At 38.0% G+C, this 21,335-nt stretch overlaps 1 protein-coding gene across 1 annotated transcript in view; it reads left to right on the top strand.

Annotated features, from left to right (window-relative positions):
- TEX11 (testis expressed 11) overlaps positions 1-21,335 on the top strand; it is a 546,877-nt gene that overhangs the window by 328,037 nt on the left and 197,505 nt on the right. Inside the window, exon 18 of the mRNA XM_058291673.2 lies at positions 16,455-16,579. Coding sequence (XP_058147656.1) covers positions 16,455-16,579 — 125 coding nt within the window. The remainder of the gene's footprint in view (positions 1-16,454; positions 16,580-21,335) is intronic.

Raw genomic sequence — 21,335 nt, 5'->3', positions numbered from 1 at the left:
ACCTTTCATTCCCATAAGATCTACTATACTTCTATGTATGCTTTCAAATTCTTCTTTCTGCTCATCCAATGTCTTCTTAATATCCTTAATCTCTATGTCCATCTCATTGAATTTATTAAAGAGATTTGATTAAACATCTGTGATTATTTGTCTCAACTCCTTTTTGTCATCTGGAGGCTTATCTTGTTCCTTCATCTGAGCCACATCTTTCTGTTTCTTGATATGGACTGTAATTTTTTGTTGGTGTCTTGGCATGTGGCTTGCTAGATGTATTTATTCTGGCTGCAGTTTCTCTCTTTAATTTAGTACTTTCTTGCCCTTTCTAGCTTGCTGGTTGTGTAGTAGGAAATGAGGATGCAGTTGGTGCTATAAGCTGTGGAGGCTCAAACTGCCCACATTGCCGCAGGGACTGATGAAGCTTCTCCCACCTTTCTCCTTTGCCAGGGGTAGGGACAGAGCCACAGCCGAGTGCAATAATCCAAGTCACGCAGACCTGGAATGTAGTTGCCCTGAGAGACTCATGAAGCTTCTTGACCCTTCCTTCCTTCCCTGGGACGAAGATGGAGCTGCAGGTATGAGCAGCAATCTTATGTCAGACAGGTCCAAAATGACCACATTTACCTTGGTAGGCTTCCAACTATTTCATCTGTACTGGCGGAATATACCTGCAGTTACTTGGAGAGGCTGGCACAGGTCCCGCCAGCTTCCTCCCTGCCAGAGGTGGAAAGAAGCAGGTCCCTACCATTGCTGTGATTTTCTATCAGCCTGGCTTCCCTTCATGCCAGAGGCAGAGTCAAAATGGCAGCTACTAGCCTATTTCCAACTTGGAGAGGTTCAAACTTTAGCTGTTCTTAGGGTTTTATTTTAACCAGCCATATTTACTAATCAGTAGCTGAAACCAGTGGCCAACTGTCTCTTCCTCATGTTTTTGGGAAATGGAGTTTCCATCTCCAGCCACAGAATAACTCCTGAGGTGGCTGCGACTCCAGAGTAGGATGATCTCCAGCCTCCATGGCATGGCCTGTATTCTCCCAGAGAGGCTGGTACAGGTCCTCCTAGGTTCCTCCTTACCAGAGGTGGGGCTGGGGCTTGGGCTACAGCTGCAATCCAACCTGTATGGAAAGAAGACAGTCCCTACCAGCACTGTGATTTTCAGTCCGCCCTATTTCCTCTCATCCTGGGAGTAGAGTTAAAATGGCAACTACCAGCCTCTTTCTGACTTAGAATGGTTCAAACTTTAGCTATTCTTGAGATTATACTTTAGCCCACCGAATTTACTAATCAGTAGCTAAGGTTGGTACCAACCGTCTCTTCCTCCCTCATTTTGGAGGAATGGAGCTTCCAATTCCAGCCACAGAATACTTCCCAAGGCAACTTGTGCAGCACGTGGGGGATGGGCACTGGTCTCCACAGAGCTCTACTTAAGAATCTCTCTGCAGATGGGCATTCTCCTCCTTTCATTCTTTCAGTTGTGTTGCAGGATGCTCTTCTGGTCTTCTGTAGCCCCCAGATAGGTGCTTTAGATTGCTCTGGGTGATTACCTACTGCCCTGTAACACCAGCTGATTCTAGGGGCTCCTTACTCTGCTGCCATCTTGCTGATGTCTAAATAATTCACTTTTGATTATTATAGTTAGAAAGCACACTTTTTGACAGTGGAATTGAATAAATATTCTATACTTCCTATATAAAGATGATATAGCAATGCAGAAAAAAACTATGGAAGATTATATAAGAATAAAAAAACAGTGCTTACCTATTTTGGGGTGGAAACTCGGTGGATATGGGATAAGATTCAGGGGAAAGACTTGTCAGTGTGTACTTTTCTGTACTTTCTGTTGTTTGAACCAACCTATTCAAAAATTAAGTAAACTTAATTCTGAGAAGATGGCATCTGAGTACATAAGCGGGGCTCAACTGTCTCATAGAAACAATGGAGGAAGGGCAAAAAGCTGTCTGAGGGAACCTGTTTTGGGCATCTGCAGATCAGGAGATTGCTGTGCATCCCCCAGGAGGGTGAGGGATAGAAAGACAAAGAAGCTGAAAGAGAACTATGAGTTATAAAGCCTGATACTGGAAATGACATTATTCCCCCACCATCAAGGTGAACAGCCTGGAAAAAATCCAGGCCCACTGCAAACAACTGAGAGGGTAACAGATGTCTTCCTTTTTAGGAATGGGGGCATACAGCAGAGAAGAGAGAGTGATTTCCCTTTAGCAAATTTTGTCAGTAGAGCCCACTTTTAATCTTGTCTATGTCCAGACCAGAATCATGTGCAAGTGGAGGTTAAAGAGTCACCTCCTGCAGTTAGTGTCGGGGTTTAAGATATATTTAGGGGATTTGAATCTCTGGACTGACAATGTGATAGCCAGGTCCTGAGCCTCAACAGACTCCAGCACCTACAATCTGACTTATTGGGCTCACCACACTCAGCTAAGATGGAGTTGAAGAAGGACAACCACCACACCGTGGAGCCTAGAGTGATTACAACTGAAAGTGGGAGGATTGCATCCAGCATCCATGTGGAATCTGAGCCTCCTCTTGACATAGAGGTGCAATGAACACAACCAATCCAATGTCCACATAGAAAAGGTGGCATTGGATTGAGAAAAGTGGACATGATGGCTGATGGGTATGGGGAAAGGCAGGAAGAGATGAGAGGTGGAGGCGTCTTTGGGACATGGAGCTGCCCTGGATGGTGCTTCAGGGGCAATCACCGGACATTGTAAATCCTCACAGGGCCCACTGGATGGAATGGGGGAGAGTGTGGGCCATGGTGTGGACCGTTGACCATGGGGTGCGGGGGTGCCCAGAGATGTACTTGCCAAATGCAATGGCTGTGTCATGATGATGGGAGGGAGTGTTGCTGGGGGGGAGAGGTGGGGTGGGGGTGGTAGGGTTCAACGGGACCTCATATACATATATTTTTAATGTAATATTATTACAAAGTCAATAAAATAAAAAAGAAAAAAAAAAGAAAAAAAAAAGAGTCACCTCCATGGAAAAATTGGGCAATGAGTACCATCTACTGGCTCAGAAAATTGCAAGTAAATAAACCGCTTTTAGGTGTCTCTTATTCCAGGCCTCTGGGAGAAGATCTGTACCACATTAGTGAGTCCTTGACCCTATTCTAATAACTTATCTGGGCAATTTTAAAGATTTAGAGTAAGTTGAACCAAAAACAAAATAAGAGCCATGAAACCAAAGCACTAGGAAAAGAGAGGAATTGACCATCAGAGTAAATTCACCAACATATTCAGATACCTAGACATCACCAAAAAATTACAAAACCAACTAAGAAACAGGAAAGATGGCCTAGCCAAAAAAACAAACAAAAAATCCTGGTGAGACACAGGATTTAAGAAACCTAGTCAATGATTATCATGCAAATTTCCTATATCAATTCAAGGGATTGTAAGAACATGAGTAAAGAGATAAAGGATATTAAGAATGCACTGAATGATCATAAAAAATAATTTGAAAGCCTGCAAAGGAAAGTGTCAGAGCTTATTGGAATGAAAGACCAATGGATGAGATTAAAAATATATAACAGCAGCAAAATATGTTGAAGCTGAAGATGGTGGCAGAGTATGGAGCTCCTAGAATCAGTTCCTGCCACAGGGCAGTTAATAAACACCCAGAGCTATCTGAGCTAGCTGAAGCACCTGTTTAGGGGCTTCAGGAGGCCAGAAGGGCATCCTGCAACATTCTTGAGGGAATGGAAGAAGGAGGCTGCCCATCTTCAGAGAAGACTCGTAAGTAGAGTGCTCCATGCCCCAGAGGCTGGTGCCCATCCTCCACCAGAGGCACAAGCCGCCTTGGGAGCTTGTTCCATGGCTGGAATTAAAAGCTCCACTTCCCAAAAATGGGAGAGGAAGAAATGGTTGGGCACCATCTTCAGCTACTGATGAGTAAAATTCAGCTGGTTAAAGTATAATCCTGAGAACAGCTGAGGTTTGAGCCTGTCCAAGTCAGAAAAAGGCCGGTAACCGCCATCTTAACTCAGCATGTGGCACGAGGGGAAGCTGGGCAGACTGAAAATCACAGTCCTGGTAGGGACCAGCTTATATCCATCCAGGTCAAATTACAGGTCTCGTCTAAGCCTCAGTGCCACCTCCATCAGGGAGGAAACTGCAGGGACCTCCACTGCCTCTCTGGGAAATTGCCCGCCAAGCTGTGGAGGCCAGTAATTGTCCTTCTCAGGTGGTGCAAGCCACCCCAGGAGCTGTTCTGTGACTGGAATTGGAAGCCCCATTTCCCAAAAACAGGAGATGAGGAGACGGTTGGCTGACTATTTCAGCTAATGATTGGTAGACTCGGATGGCTAAGGAATAACCCTAGGAAGAGCTGGGGTGTGAATTTGTCCAAGTCCGAAAGATGCCGGTGGCTGCCATTTTGACTCCGCCCCCAGCCTGAGGGGAAGTCAGGCTGACCAAAAATCACAGTTATGGTAGGAACCGATTTCTTTCACCCAGATCCGCGTATAGCCCTACCCTAGGCTTCAGTCCCACCTCTGGCAGGGAGGAGGCTAGCTAGCTCTGCACCAGTCTATCCAGGTAACTGAGGGTACCTTTGGCTGGCACAAACTGAACAATCAGAAGTTTACTGGGGCAACTGCGGTCATCTTGGACCTGCAAGGCATAGATTGCTGCCCACACCTGCAGCTCCATCCATGCCCCAGGCAGGGGAAAAGAGGCATGAAGCTTTATCAGTCTCTCTGGGCAACTACAGTCTAGGCCTGCACAACTTGGATTATTCCACACAACTGTGATTCTGTCTATACCTCTGGGAAAGGATAAAGTTGAGAGAAGATTCATCCATCCCTAGGGCAATGAGGGCACCTTGAGCCTCCACAGTTTATAGCACCAAATATATCCTTGGCTCCTACTGCACAACCAGCAAGGGAGAAAGGGCAGGAAGTCCTAAACTAAAGAGAAAAACTGCACCCAGAATAAATACTCTAGTATTTCAAATGCCAAGACACCAACCAAAAATTACAATCCACAGCAAGATATCATCCAGTTAAAGGAACAAGATAAGCCTCCAGATGACATAAAGGAGTTGAGACAACTAATTATAGATGTTTAAACAAATCTCCTTAATAAATTCAATGAGATGGCTAAAGAGATTAAGGATATTAAGAAGACACTGGATGAACACAAACAAGAATTTGAAAGCATGCAGAAAAATAGCAGATCTTATGGGAATGAAAGGTGCAATAAATGAAATTTTTAAAACATTGGAATCATAAAATAGCAGCTTTGAGGAGGCAGAACAAAGGATTGGTGAGCTTGAAGAAATGGCCTCTTAAAGTGAACATACAAAAGAACAGATGGGGGGGTGGGGGCGGTGGGGTTGAATGGGACCTCATATTTTTTAATGTAATTTTTAAAAATAAATAAATAATTAAAAAATAAAAATAAAATAAAATAAAATCCAAAAAAAAAAACAAAAACAAAACAAAAGAACAGATGAAGAAAAGAAAGGAAAAAATTGAACAAGGTCTCAGGGAACTAAACGACAGCCAGAGATGTGCAAACATGTATGTCATGGGTGTCTCAGAAGGAAAAGAGAAGGGAAAAGGGGCAGAGGGAATATTTAAAGAAATAATGGTAGAAAATTTCCTAACCCTATTAAAGGACATAGATATCCCAGTCCAAGAAGCACAGCGTACTCCCATCTGAAAAAATCTGAATAGACCAACTCCGAGACACATACTCATCAGAATGTCAAATGCCAAAGACAAAGAGAGAATTCTGAGAACAGCAAGAGAAAAGCAATGCATAACATATAAGGGATATTCAATAAGATTAAGTGCAGATTTCTCACCAGAAACCATGTAGGCAAGAAGACAGTGGTCTGATATATTGAAGATACTATGAGAGAAAAACTTCCAGCCAAGAATTTTATATCCAGCAAGACTGGCTTTCAAAAGTGAGGACAAGATTAGAATATTCACAGATATAGAGCAACCGAGAGAATTTCTAAGCAAGTGCCCAGATTTTCAGGAAACACAAAAGGTGTGCTAGAGCCTGAAAAGAAAAGACAAGAGAGAGAGGCCTGGAATAGAGTCTAGAAATGAAGATTATATCAATAAAAGTAACTAAAAGTGTCAAGAGTGTTGAAAATAAAATCAGACAGATAAAGCTCAAATAGTCAGAAATAAACTTAACCACCAATGTAAAGCACTTGTATTCAGAAAACTGCAACCCAATGTTAAAAGAAACTTTTAAAAGTCCTAAATAACTGGAAGAACATTCCATGCTCATGGATTGGAAGACTAAATATCATTAAGATGTCAATTCTACTCAAATTGATATATAGATTCAATGCAACCCTGAGGAAAATTCCACCAGCATTTAAAAAAATAAAATTGAGGGAAACGGACTTTGGCCCAGTGGTTAGGGCGTCCGTCTACCACATGGGAGGTCCGCGGTTCAAACCCCGGGCCTCCTTGACCCGTGTGGAGCTGGCCATGCGCAGCGCTGATGCGCGCAAGGAGTGCCGTGCCACGCAAGGGTGTCCCCCGCGTGGGGGAGCCCCACGCGAGTGCGCCCATGAGGAAAGCCTCCCAGCGTGAAAAGAAAGAGCAGCCTGCCCAGGAATGGCGCCGCCCACACTTCCCGTGCCGCTGACGACAACAGAAGCGGACAAAGAAACAAGACGCAACAAATAGACACCAAGAACAGACAACCAGGGGAGGGGGGGAAATTAAATAAATAAATAAATCTTTAAAAAAAAAATAAAATTAAATTAAAAAATAAATAAATAAATAAAATTGAAAACACAATTATCAAATTTATTTGAAAGGATAAGGGGTCCTGAATAGCCAGAAACATTGTAAAAGGAAAAGTGAACCCTCATCTCCAGACTTTAAATCATACTACCAAGCTATAGTGGTAAAAAACAGCATAGTTCTGGCATAAAGACAGACACATACACCAATAGAACCAAATCGATGGTTCAGAAACAGACCCTCACATGTATGGTCAAATGATTTTTGACTAGCCTGTGAAACCCACACAGCTTGGGCAGAACAGTCCATTCAGCAAAATGGTGCTAAAAGAACTGGATATCTATAGCCAAAAGTAGGAAAGAGGACTTCTATCTCATACCTTATCCAAAAATTAACTCAAAATGGATCAAAAACCTAGAAATAAAAGCAAGAACCATAAAACTTCTAGAAGAAATTGTAGGAAAATATCTTTAAGACATAGTGGTAGGTAGTAGATTCTTAATGGAGATAAGAGAAGACCTAAGATGGACTACTGATGTTTAATGTATGTAGAAGTTTTAATTAGCTTTACTGTAAAAGTGTGGAAATGTGTTGAATGGATGGTAACAAATAGTGAGTAATAGCTAGTTTGTAAATGGGGATGCAGCTGAAAATGGTAGTCTAGGGATATAAATGCCAACTGACAGAATGCTAGAGAATAAACTAGGAACCATAGCACAGTAAACCAAGAGGTGAATGAGAATTGTGGTTGATGGTACAGATGCAAGAGCGTCCTTTGTGAGCTAGAGCAAATGTATATCACTACTGCAGGGTGTTGGGAGCACATGGGAAAAATACAACTGGAGTGACCTATGGACTGTGGTTTGCAGTAATAATATAATCTTCTTATATCTATGCCAAAGATGTACTGTGTTAATAATGGGGCAGTATGAAAAATGTGAGCCAAATGTATACTATTGGCATGGTAACAATCAAATGATATTATCTTATCTGTAACAAATGTTCCACCACAGTGTGGTGTGTTGATAGAGGGGTGTTGCTTGGGAATTCTGCACATGTGCATGATTGTTTTCTAAGTTTACAACTTCTGTCATAAAAAATATATTTTAAAATAATAATAGGGTGGGTTGGGGGGAAAACACACCAAATGTAAGGTAAGGGATATAATTAGTAGTAAGATTTTGACAATATTCTTTTGTAATTTGTAACAAACATCTTACGACAATGCAAGATGTTGGTGGAGGGTTGATGTATGGGAGCCCTGTATGGTGTTATGCATGTTTGCTTTGTAAGTTCACAACTTTTACTATACACTTAATTGTTCATCTCTGTTCATATATAAATGACATAAAGATAATAATAGGGAAGGTTGGAGGGAAATACTTTGTTTAGTAGTAATAGTTTGACAATGCTCTTTAATCACTAGTTAAAAAGGTTTAACAATGTAAGGTCTTGGTGGTAGGGTGAGTTATGTGAGTCCTGTATGATGCTATGTATGTTTGTTTTATAAGTTCACAACTATTACTATACACTTATTGTTTATGTATGTTTGTGTGTGGTTGATATATTTCAATAAATTAATTTTAAAAATATGTTGAAGCTAGAAATCTATAAGAAAGATTATTGAGGCTACCTTTTTAGGTAATATGATTATATTCTTCAGGCAAGTATGATTAAATATTGTGCTTAAAATTAAAACCAATATTATGTATTAACTCATGGTTCTGTTAGTAGAGGATTTCCTTGTATACAATATTTTGTATTATTTGATAGAAATAGGAGCTATTGTGATGAAGAGCCAAAATACTTTATTAAAGCATGGCTTTTTATTTAAAAAAAAAAAAAAATATATATATATATAACAGCAGATTTGAATTGATGGAGTAAAGAATTAGTGAAATCAAGGATAGAACATATGAACTTGAAAAGACAAGAGAACAGAAAATGAAAAGAGTAGAAAAAAATGGAAGAGGGGCTCAGGGAATTGAATGACAATGTGAAATGTACAAACATATGTGTTATCTGTGTCCCAGAAGGGGAAGAGAATGGAAAAGGGGCAGAAAGAATATTTGAGGAAATATTGACCAAAAACTCCCAACCCTTATGAAAGACATAAATCTCTATATCCAAGAAGGACAACGCACCCCAAACAAAAGAAATCCGAATAGACCTACTCCAAGATACCTACTATTCAGAAAGACAAATGCCAGAGATAAAGGGAATTCTGAAAGCAAGAGAGAAGGAATGGGTCACATACAAGGGAACCTTAATTAGACTAATTGCCAATCTCTCGTCAGAAAGTATAGGGACAAAAAGGAAGTGGCATGATGTATTTAAAATACAGAATGGGGCGGAGGGGAGATAAATCCTTAAAAAAATAAAATAAAATACAGAATGAGAAAAACTGTAAGCCAAAAATTCTGTATCTGGCAAAACTGTCCTTCAAAGTAAGGGTTAGTTTACAGTGTCCACAGGCAAACAAAAACTGGTATGTTACCAAAAGACAAATTTACAAGATATACTAAAGTGCACACTACAGCCTGAAGGAAAAACAAGGGAAAGAGACTTGGAGAAGAGTGTAGAAATGAAGATTATTATTAAGGGTAACTTAAAGGGTAAAAAGATAGACAATACCAAGATATGACAATGGAAAGCCAAAGGATAAAATGGATGAAGTAAGTAATGCCTTAACAGTAATAACACTGAATGTTAATGAATTTAATTCCCTGATTAAAGGCATAGCCTAACAAAATGGATAAAAAATATGAGCCATGTATATGCCATCTATGAGAAACTCACCTAAGATGTACGGACACAACTAGGTTGAAAATATACTGCACACCAATAGTAACCAAAAAAGACGTGGGGTAGCAGTACTAATGTTGGACAAAATAGAATTTAAATGCAAAACTGTTATAAGGGATGAAGAAGTCACATATTAATAAAAAGGGCAATTCACTAAGAAGAAATAACTATAATAAATATTTATGCATTTAACCTGGGTGCCCTAAGATACATGAGGCATACACTGGCAAAACTGAAGGGAAAAATAGGCATCTCTACAATAATAATTGGAGACCTCAATACACTACTCTCAGTATTGGGTAGAATATCTGGACAGAGGTTTAATAAGGAAACAGAGAGCTTGAATAGTATGATAAATGAGCTAGACCTAACAGACATTTCTAGAACATTACACCCCAAAATAGCAGGATATACATTCTTCTCAATTGCTCATGGATCCTTCTCTCTAGCATATGCCATATGTTGGGTCACAAGACAGGTCTAAATAAATTTAACAGAACTTAAATTATACAATATACTTTTTCTGATCTTAATAAGATGAGGCTGGAAATCAATAATAAATGGGAAAAGGGAAATTCATAAATATATGGAAGTTAAACAACACATTCTTGAGTAATCAGTGGGTCACTGAAGAAATTGCAAGAGAAATGAGTAAATATCCTGAGATGAGTGAACATGAGAACACAACATATTGAAACCTATGGGATACAGCAAAGACAGTGCTGAGAGTGAAATTTATAGCCTCAGTGCTTACCTTTACAAAAAGAAAGATAAAATCAAAGACCTAACTGTACACCTGGAGGAATGAGAAAGAAAAAAAAAAATACAGCACACTAGACCCAAACCAAGCTGAAGGAAAGAAGTAATAAATATGAAAACAGAAATAAATCAAATAGAGAACAAGAAGAAAACAATAGAGAAAATCAACAAAACCCAAAGTTAGTTCTTTGAGATCAACAAAATTGACAAAACCTTAACAAAACTGACAAAGAAAAAAAGAACAAGATGCGAATAAATAAAATCATAAATGAGAAGGGGGACGTTACCACTGACCCCAAAGAAATAAGAGAAGTAATAAGAGAGAGCATGAGAGTTACTATGAACAACTGTGTTCCAACAATTAGAAACATAGACAAAATGGACAAATTCCTAGAAACACACGAACAACCTACACTGACCCTAGAAGAAATAAAAAACCTCAACCAATCACAAGAAAAGAGATTGAGACTGTCATCAAAAATTTTCCAAAGATGAAAAGCCTGGGACCAGATAGCTTTACAGGTGAATTCCGTTAAGCATTCAAAGACAATCTAATACCAATCTTGCTTAAGCTCTTCCAAACAATTGAACAGAAAGGAACCAAACTCATTATATGAAGTGAACATCACACTAATACCAAAACAGGAAAAAGATACTGCAAAAAAAAATTATAGACCAGTATCTCTAATGAGTATAGATGCAAAAATCATAACAAAATACTTGCAAACTGAATCCAAAAACGTCTTTTCTTGATAAAAAGTTCTCCAAAACATAGGCATAGAAGGAAGCTTTCTCAACATGGTAAAGTCCATACAGGAAAACCCCAAGCTAGCATTTTACTCAACCATGAAAAACTGTAAACTTTCCTGCTTTATATCGGGAACAATACAAGGATGCCCACTCTTACCACTGTTAATCAATATTGTGCTAGAAGTTCTAGTTAGAGCAATTAGCAAGATAAAGAAATAAAAGGCACCCAAATAGGAAAGGAAGAAGTAAAACTTTCACTATATGCTGATATGATCCTATATCTAGAAATCCCCCCCCCCAAAAAAAAAAACACAACAAAGCTAATAACCAATAGATGAGTTTAGCCGAGTGGAAGGATACAAGATGAATATGAAAAATAAGTATTTTTTTTCTCTGTGCTACTGACGAGAAGTCCAGGATGTCAGAAAAAATTCCATTTGTAAAAGTGACAAAAAGAAACAAATATTTAGGAACAAATGTAACCAAGGACATAAAAGAACTATATTCAGAAAACAACAAAGCATTGCTGAAAGAAACCAAAGACCAAATAAATGGAAGGACATTCTGTGTTCATGGACTGGAAGACTACATATCATTAAGATGTCAGTTCTACTCAAAATGATTTGCAGATTCGACACAATCCCAATAAAAAATTCCCAACATCCTTTTTTTGCAGAAATGGAAAAGCCAATTTTCAAATTTATTTGGACGGTTAAGAGGCCCAGAATAGTCAAAAATTTCTTTAAGAAGAACAAAGTTAAAGTTGGAAGACTCTCACTTCCTGACTTTAATGCATATTACTTAGCTACAGTGGTAAAAAAACAGCATATTACTGGCATAAAAATAGACATATTGGCCAAGGGAAAAAAATCAAGAACTGAGAAATAGACCCTCACATCTACGGTCAAGTGATTTTTGACGAATCTGTCAAGCCCACCCACCTGGGCCAGAACAGTCTAGTCAACAAATGGTGCTGGGAGAACTGGATATCCATATTCAAAAGAAAGAAGACCCCTGTCTCACACCTTATAGAAAAATTAACTCAAAATGGATCAAGGACCTTAAATACAAACACTACAACCATAAAACTCCTAGAAGAAATTATAGAGAAAATTTTCCAAGATCTGGTCATAGGCAGTAGTTTTCTTAAACTTTATACCCAAAGCATGAGCAGCAAAAGAAAAAATAAATGGAACCTCCTTAAAATTAAACACTTTTGTACCTCAAAGGATTTTGTCAAAAGGGTGAAAAAGCAGCTGACTCGATAGGAGAAAATATTTAGCAATCACATATCTGATAAGGGTTTAATATCTATGATGTATAAAGAGATCACACAACACAACAATAAAAAGCCAAACTACCTGATTTTTAAAGTGGGCAAAAGACTTGAAAAGACAATTGTTCAAAGAAGAAATACAAATGGCAAGGAAACACATGAAAAAATATTCACCATCACTAGCAATTAGGGAAATGCAAATCAAAACTACAATGAGATATCATTTCACACCTGTGAGACTGACCTCTATTAAAAAGTTAGAAAGCTGTAAATGTTGGAGAGGAAACAGAGAGAGATTGAGAGGTGACAAATTTTGTTAGTTTGTTTGGCTTTTATTTATTATTATTATTATTGGAATAATGAAAATGCTCTAAGAATGATCGAAGTAATGAATGTAAAGCTATGTGAGTATATTGAATACCATTGATTGTACACTTTGGATGGGTTTATGCTATTAATATGTATCAATAAAATTGATTTGTTTAAAAAACATAAAACTTGACAAAATTAAAGATGAAATATATTTTTAAAACTTCAATGAGGTATGCCATTTAACACCTTATGGAATGATTATTATTTTTAAAAAAACAGAAAAATACAAGTGCTGGACAGAATGTAGAGAAATTGGAATACTCCTTTATTATTAGCGGGAATGTATAATGGTGCAGCCTCTGCAGAAGGCAGTTTGGTAGTACCTTAAGAAGATGAATATAGGATTGCTGTATGATCCAGCAATACTGTTATTAGGAATATATTCAGAAGAACTGAAAGCAAGGATGTGAACTGACACTTGCACACCAGTGTTCATAGCAACATTATTCACAATTGCCAAAAGATGGAAACAACTCAAGAGTCCATCAGCCGATAAATGGATAAATAAAATGTGGTGTATACATACTATGGAATACTATTCAGTTGTAAGAAGAAATGAAATTGGGATGCATATGACAACATGAATGAACCTTGAGGATATTATGTTAAGTGGAATAAGCCAGACACAAAAGGACAAATATTGTGTGGTCTCATTAATATAAACTAATTGTGATGAGTAAACTCACAGATATAAACTTTAGAGTATAGGATCCTAGGAAATAGAATGTGGATTGAGAATGGGAGTTGATGCTTAATGTATATAGAAATTTTAATGAGGTTTATTGTAAAAGTGTGGAAATGAATAGAGTTGATAGCAACACATTATAGTGTGTTAACCTAACACCATTGATATATAAATAAGATTGTGGCTAAAAGGATTAATCTGTGGACGTAAATATCAATTGAAAGAAAGCTGGAGAATAGTCTAGGGAAGGTATAACATAATTATTTCAGTCGTGGATGAAGATTGTGATGAATAGTATATAAGAATGTTCTTCTATTACAAAGTGTTAAAAATATGATAATGCATGGGAAAATTACAACTAATGTAATTTATGGAAGGTAGTTGACAGTAGTGTTGCAATACTTTTGCATCGGTGGCCAAGAAGATATACCAATTATAAGAGACAATAGAGGGAAGAGTCAATTTGACTCAGTGGTTGAGCACCAGCTTCCAATATATGAGGTCCCAGGTTCAATCCCTGGCCCTGGTACCTCAAAAAAAAATACATTGCATTCCAAAAAGAAAAAAAAACTTATAAAAAATAAAAGAGACAATGGGGGGTATAAGGAAGTATGGGAATTTTCCATTTAGAATAATGAAAATGTACCAAGATTGACTGAGGTGATGACAGCACAACTCTATGATGAAAGTGAGAGCTACTGAGTATACACTTTGAATGGATTGTACAAAACAAGGGGTTGTATAACACGTGGAATCCAGTGGTAGAAGGGCTTTGGTGAACAGAACAAATATGAGAATGTTTTCTCATGATCTATAACAAATAAATAATACTGAGACAGGGTGTTAATAATCAGGTGACGTTTTAGTTTGCCAAAGGGCTGCTGAGGCAGTATCAGAAATGGGTTGCCTTTTATAAAGGGGATTTATTTCGGATAAAAGCTTACAGTTCCAAGACTGTGAAAAGTCCAATTCAAGGTACCATAAAAGGTGCTTTCTCACCAAAGCCAGCTGCCATGTGTTGAAGCAAGATGGCCACTGATCTCTGCTGAGGTCTCTGTCTTTCTGCAGCTGTAAGCAAACCTGACATAAGGCTTGTCCCTTACTTGGCTTCCTCTCTGTCTCAGTGGCTTTGCTTTCTTCCTGTTTAGTTGCAAGCTCTCAGGCATATGGCTTATTTCTCCCTGGCCTCATCTCTTTCAGCCTCTCTGGGGATTCTCTCCTTGCAGTTCAGCTGTGGGTGAAACTGGAGTCCTTTCTCTTATCATTACAGGATCAAATATGTCCACTTCCTTTATCTGTGTCTGTGTCTCTCTCTGTGTTGCCATTTTCATCAGACCCAGCAAAAGGGCAGAGACTCAACCTGAGTCATGCCTCACTGACGTAGTCCAGTTGAAAGGGTCTCATACTCACAGGAATGCATTAGTTCACAAACATAAACTTTCTCTTTCTGGGATTCATAAAATAATTTCAAACTGTCACAGGTTGATTGGGTGAAAAATATACTAAGTGTAAGATATGGGTTATAGTTAGTAGTAATATTTTGAAAATGCTCTTTTATTATTTTTAACATGTTCTATGACAATACAAGTTGTTGTTGGTGGGGTATATGTTATGCACGTTTGCTTTGTAAGTTCACAACTTTTACTATATACTTATTGTTTATGTGTATTCATGTATGAACAATATACTTCAATAAAATTTTATTTTAAAAAACTTGTAGGGATATATGGTAGATTATATTATGAACCCATGTCAGTTATTAACTGTCTTCAGAGAATGGTGGTCTCTTTAAGGGTTCCTTATGATATTTGGGCTTGAAATGGAGTTTCTCTCCACTAAGTCTACAGTGTTGGGATTGCACATATGACCTTCATCCCATTAGTGTTGTGTCCTATTCATTAAGCTAAGCATAGCTTGCTAGCTGCTATGTCTGCACACACTTGTGTCTTGAATTGGTTACAGGTATGGCTATGCTGAGATATTAATCCTATCAGTCCTCAGGGTAGCTCATCATATCCTGGAGCAGTCTGAGCCCCAGACTGTAAAACAAATTGGAAGTGTCTGGTATTAATATAGTCACTCCAGCTTTCTTTTGATTAATTTTAGCATGGTGTGTGTATATATATATATATACATACATATATATACACACACACACACCATATATATGTATATATACACACACACACCATATATCTATATATACATATATCTATATATACACCATATATCTATATATATATAGATATATGGTGTGTGTATATGTATGTATGTATATATGTTTTTTCCATTCTTTTTCTTTTAACCTGTTTGAGTCTTTATATTTAAAGTATATTTCTTCTAGGGATGATATGGACAGATATTGCTTGTTTTATCCAATCTGTCTCTTCCTTTTACTTGGATGATTTAGACCAGCTATATTTGATGTGATTAATGATATTGTTAGGTTTAAATTTAGCATCCTGTAATTTGTCTTCTATTTGTCCCATCTATCATTTGTTCCTTTCTTCCGCCTTTTGAATTAATTGAATATAGTTTATGATTATATTTTATCTCCTTCAATTTTTTGGGTTTTTTAGTTACTTAAGTTTTTTAGTACACATATGCTGCTGTTTTATTTATTTAATTCTGCACTATATTCCATTTTATAGATATGCCAAAATTGATTTATCCCATCCCTTACTGGTGAAATTTAGGTTGGTTCCATATTTTCCTCTTACAAACATTACTGGATGAATATCCATGTATATATTTGTATGTTTTTGCAATTATTTGTTTTGTTTTGTTTTGGTTTTGGTTTTTGTTTTTTTTTTTTGCTTTTGCAATTATATCCATAGGATATAAGGTCTAGTTCATAATGGTGAAGTTTCTCAATTGGGCTTTTTTTTTTTTTAACATTCAAATCCTCCTCGACAGTTTATTGATTTAGATTACTTTATGAAAAAAACCAGAATTTTAAATAATTAATGCTCTTAAAATGACTTCCAAATTACTGTGCTGTAGTTAAACACAGATAGCTATTAACCTTTGATAAGGTTATCTAAATTTGGAATCCTTTCCTTGTTTTTCAGCTTTGCAGGCAATCACTACTCTAGAGAATTTATTGACAGAGGAAAAGCCGGAAGATAATGGCCTACTTATAGAGAGAAGTTCACCTACCATGCTTCTCAGTTTAGCTGCCCAGTTTGCTCTAGAGGTAATTCATATGTATATATCTACTAGACCTTTACTTCTTTGCCATTCTGAAGAACAATTAAGAGAATCATTATCATTTAAGCATAGGAGAGACCTTCCATTATACTTTCTCTTTTGCCTCATATTTTCACATTAACTTTGGGTTGCAGAATTTATTTTTTTCTCTTTAATTCTTTATATAATGTAGAATAAATTAAGTGAAAAAAAGATACAGCAACGAATTTGTGCTTAAAAGAATAGAAAAAAATTAAAAATATTAAAACATTATTTTTTATAAGAAAGTCCAGATTTAAAATGCCACATCAAGCAAATAAATTATGTCTTTTTGGACATTTATCTTTCTCATTAATTTGAACAAAACTGTTCAAATCTCTGTGGGCCCTTTTAGTTCTTAACCACAAACATTTTTAATTTAAAAGTAATTAAATTGCACATTCTCGTTTTTACTTGCAAAATTCTATTCTTAATAATATAAGTATAGTAGAAGCTGTGGAGTTTTGGGCTACGTGTTAGACCTGGGTTTGAGTACTGGCTCTACTACTTCATAACAGTTAAACTTCTTTGAATATCCATTTCATCATTTTGCAAAATAAGTATAATAATATCTACCTCTAAGATTTTTGTGAAATTTGAGAAGATGGCTGAAAAGGTTGTTAGTTGTGAAACTTCATCTCTACAAGCATATTATTCTATTTTTATTATTACATTGATATGCTTTGTTTTCTCAAGTCCTTAATGGTTTAGAAGGGGTCTTTTACACATTATTAATGAAGGTAGAAAGGAAAGAGAGATAGAAACACACAATCACAGGGGAAAACAAACAACTATCTTTTTTTTAAATTAACAACTTTATTTCAAATTCACAAAAATAAAAGAACAGAAATAGGCAACTCAGCAAGTTATGGAAACATTACTCCTGAGAGTTCTCTTTCAGACACTTTTATCTCATCTAATTCCAACTGCTAACTCAGGTGTTCATGTAGTGTTCAGAAAAATACACAGATGAACACTAATTAGTTAAATGACATAGTCAGGACCTCCTTATTAATGAAAAAAAAATGAAGAGAAAAATATGCTTAATCGTATTCACAAAACCAAACCCCCATTTTTTTTTACCTTTAGAATTAATACAATACCAACTTTGCTCTTGCTACAAAAACATTACACTATTTTTGTTTTGTTTCTTTTTATTCATTTTTTAAAAAATATTACATTCAAAAAATATTAGGTCCACATTCACCCCCACCGCCCCCACCCCACCACTCCCCCCACAGCAACACTCTCCCCCATCATCATGACACATCCATTGCATTTCTTGAGTACATCTCTGGGCATCACTGCACCCCATGGCCAATGGTCCACACCATAGCCCACACTCTCCCACGTTCCATCCAGTGGGCCATGGGAGGGCCTACAATGTCTGGCAATTGTCCGTGTAGCACCACCCAGGACAACTCCAAGTCCCGAAAATGCCTCCACATCTCATCTCCTCCTCCCATTCCCTGCACCCAGCAGCCACCATGGCCACTTTTTCCACACCAATGCCACATTATCTCGATTACTAACCACAATAGTTCATGAATAGAATATCATTAAGTCCACTCTAATCCTTACTGTATTCCTCCTTCCTGTGGACCTTGACTTGGTTGTGTCCATTCCACATCTATGTCAAGAGGGGGCTTAGATTCCACATGGATACTGGATGCAATCCTCCTGCTTTCAGTTGTAGGCACTCTAGGCTCCATGGTGTGGTGGTTGACATTCTTCAACTCCATGTTAGCTGAGTGGGGTAAGTCCAATAAATCAGAGTGTAGGAGCCGAAGTCTGTTGAGGCTCAAGGCCTGGCTATCATATTGTCAGTCCAGAGATTCAAATCCCCTAGATATATCTTAAACGCCGGCACCAACTACAATTCCAGTAAAGTAGCAGGAAAGGCTTGTGAAAAGAGATCCCACCTGAGTCCAGCTCCATCATGAAGAAACACCAGTTCCAGAGAAGGGCCACCTGACATGGCAGTGAACTCCATCTGCCATGACCATAAAACCTGTGGGTCTCTTTAGCCCTCAAAAGAACCAATACCTGGGGTTGTATCTACTTTATCTGTCTCTGAGACTCTGCTCAGGTGTGCATAAGGGCAATCCTTCTGACAACATCCAGACTCTTTTTTAGAGACTCATAGCCATATAAACTCATTTGTCCTTTCCATTTCCCCCTTACATTAGGTCAAACAGCATTTTAAACTCCTGTTATTATATGTAGACAGGGATATTCTGGTCTGCGTTGAACCTTTAATTTGAGGTCATTTTCTAGTTACATCATCAGCTGACACTTGGTAGTGATCCCTTGGTGCCACGGAGGCTCATCCCCGGGTGTCATGTCCCACGATGGGGGGAAGACAGTGCATTTACTTGCTGAGATTGGCTTCGAGACTGGCCACATTTGAGTAACACAGAGGCTGTCAGGAGGGATCTCTTAGGCACAGTACTGCTCTAGGCCTTGTTCTTATTTCAAGTGTATAGGCTCACAAGCATAGTCATTAGTATCAGGGACTCACTGTTGGACCCTCATTCCTTCCTGGACCTTGCTGTTGGACCCAGGGGACTGCCGCTGCTCCCCTAGGGACCATGACAGAGCCCCCCCGGCCAGGAACCCAGTACCGCCCCAGCTGTTGTTTTTAATTGTTTCCACTATGAGTATATCCAAACATTCCCATGCACCCTGGACACATGCCCTGTATAACTCCCTGTCAACCATATGTCCCCTGTCAATAACATCCCATACCAGTATTCCTCCGCTACCATTGTTCAACCACTCTGTGATCCAAAACTTCCTGAAAAGTGAAGCCCTTAATAGTAAAACGGAATATAGCGATGCTTTTAAAGGTTAGATATAGAATACATATTGATTTGGAAAAATTCTACACCCTATCTTTTTCTTTTCTTTTTTCCTAATTATTGAACTTCTCTTCACAAGAGCTATAGATCACAGTAATTCATATATACAATATACAGTACTCCCACATATCCAATATAAAACCTTTTCCCTTCCACAGCAATAATCATTTAACTTATTCATATCATATTTACTGAAACTGATGTACAGATATTGAGACAATAGCTTACAAGGTAACATTTGTGTTTACATTGTAGTTTATACTTTAGGCTATACAGTTTTCTAAATTTTTAGTTATCCTATGTTTTACATTATGATTTACATTATTAGTCAGTCGGCCCCTATATGTTTTTGGTGTAATATCACATGTTTTATATCCATCCTTGTGTACTCTTGTGAAACACTTCTATTGTCCTCACACTTACATTGGTTCCAGCTATTCAATATCTATTTCCCCCTCCCGTTGGGGCCCACAGTGACAGTCAATCTTCATTTCTTGAGGAGCCATGTTCAGAGATACTTGCAACAGTGTTGAGGGCTTGACTTGCTCAACTGCCCTAATGCCCTGGGAGCCACCATTTCTCTTGAGAGATACAGTTCCCTCTATTTGATGGCATTAGTCCTCCCCAGGATGTGGGTATACCTTCACTCTCATTATATGGGTCTCTACCCAATGGTATAACCCACTGTGGCAAAATGAGCATTCAGATATTCCCTAAGAGTCTGTCCTACATCAGATTATCCCCTTTAATTATCTTAAACAGGTAACTTTCTTAATTATATTTTGAAAAGGTTTTCTCAGCATTATACTCTCAACCAACACCTGACAATCTCCTATGTTCATATGTTGCCCCACCCTCCCCTAATTTCTTGGGCAATATTACCCATCCGCCCATCCCTAGCCCCCCTCAATCCCACAAAGCCCCACTCAAAGGTAACCCTATGCCCCCATTTTATCCCTTCTTTGTACATATTCTTACCTCCAGCTTATCATAGATTTCACCCATGTAGATGTCGGCTTACATCTTTCCTCTACCCCCCGATTTCCTGTAAGCCTATCTTACAGTCTCTAGCTCTCTGAGGCAGCTTGGTTTACTTATTTCATATCATTGAGGTCATGTAGTATTTGTCCTTCAGTGCCTGGGTTGCTTCACTCAACATAAGGTTCTCAAGATTCATCCATGTTATCACATGTGTTTGTAGTGTGTTTGTTCTTACAGCCGAGTAGTATTCCATTGTATGTATATACCACATTTCATTGATCCACTCATCTGTTGATGGGCATTTGGGTTGATTCCAACTTTTGGCAATAGTGAACAATGCTGCTATGAACATTGGTGTCCATCTATCGGTTTGTGTCCTTGTTTTCAGTTCTTCTGGGTATATATCCAGCAGTGGAATTGTTGGGTCATATGGCAAATCTATGGTTACTCTTTTGAGAAACCGCCAAACTGTGCTCCAGAATGGTTGGATCCTTCTGCATTCCCACCAGCAGTGGATGAGTGTTCCCATCCCTCCACGTCCTCTCCAGCATTTGTATTCTTCTGTTTTTTTCATAGCTGCCAATCTTATGGGAGTAAGATGGTATCTCATGGTAGTTTTGATTTGCATTTCCCTGATAGCTAAAGATTTGAAGCATTTTTTCACGTGCTTTTTAGCCATTTGTATTTCTTCTTTGGAGAAGTGTCTGTTTAAATTTTTTTCCCACTTTTTAAATGGGTTGTTAATCTTTTTATTTTCAAGATATGGGAGTTCTTTATATATGCAAGTTGTAAGTCTCTTATTGGATATATGGTTGCCAAATATTTTCTCCCATTGTGTAGACTCCCTTTTTACTTTCTTTTTTTTTTAAGATTTATTTTTAT

This window comes from Dasypus novemcinctus, chromosome X, assembly GCF_030445035.2.
Source record: "Dasypus novemcinctus isolate mDasNov1 chromosome X, mDasNov1.1.hap2, whole genome shotgun sequence".
Taxonomy (NCBI): Eukaryota; Metazoa; Chordata; class Mammalia; order Cingulata; family Dasypodidae; genus Dasypus; species Dasypus novemcinctus.
This window is presented reverse-complemented; position numbering and strand designations above follow the sequence as displayed.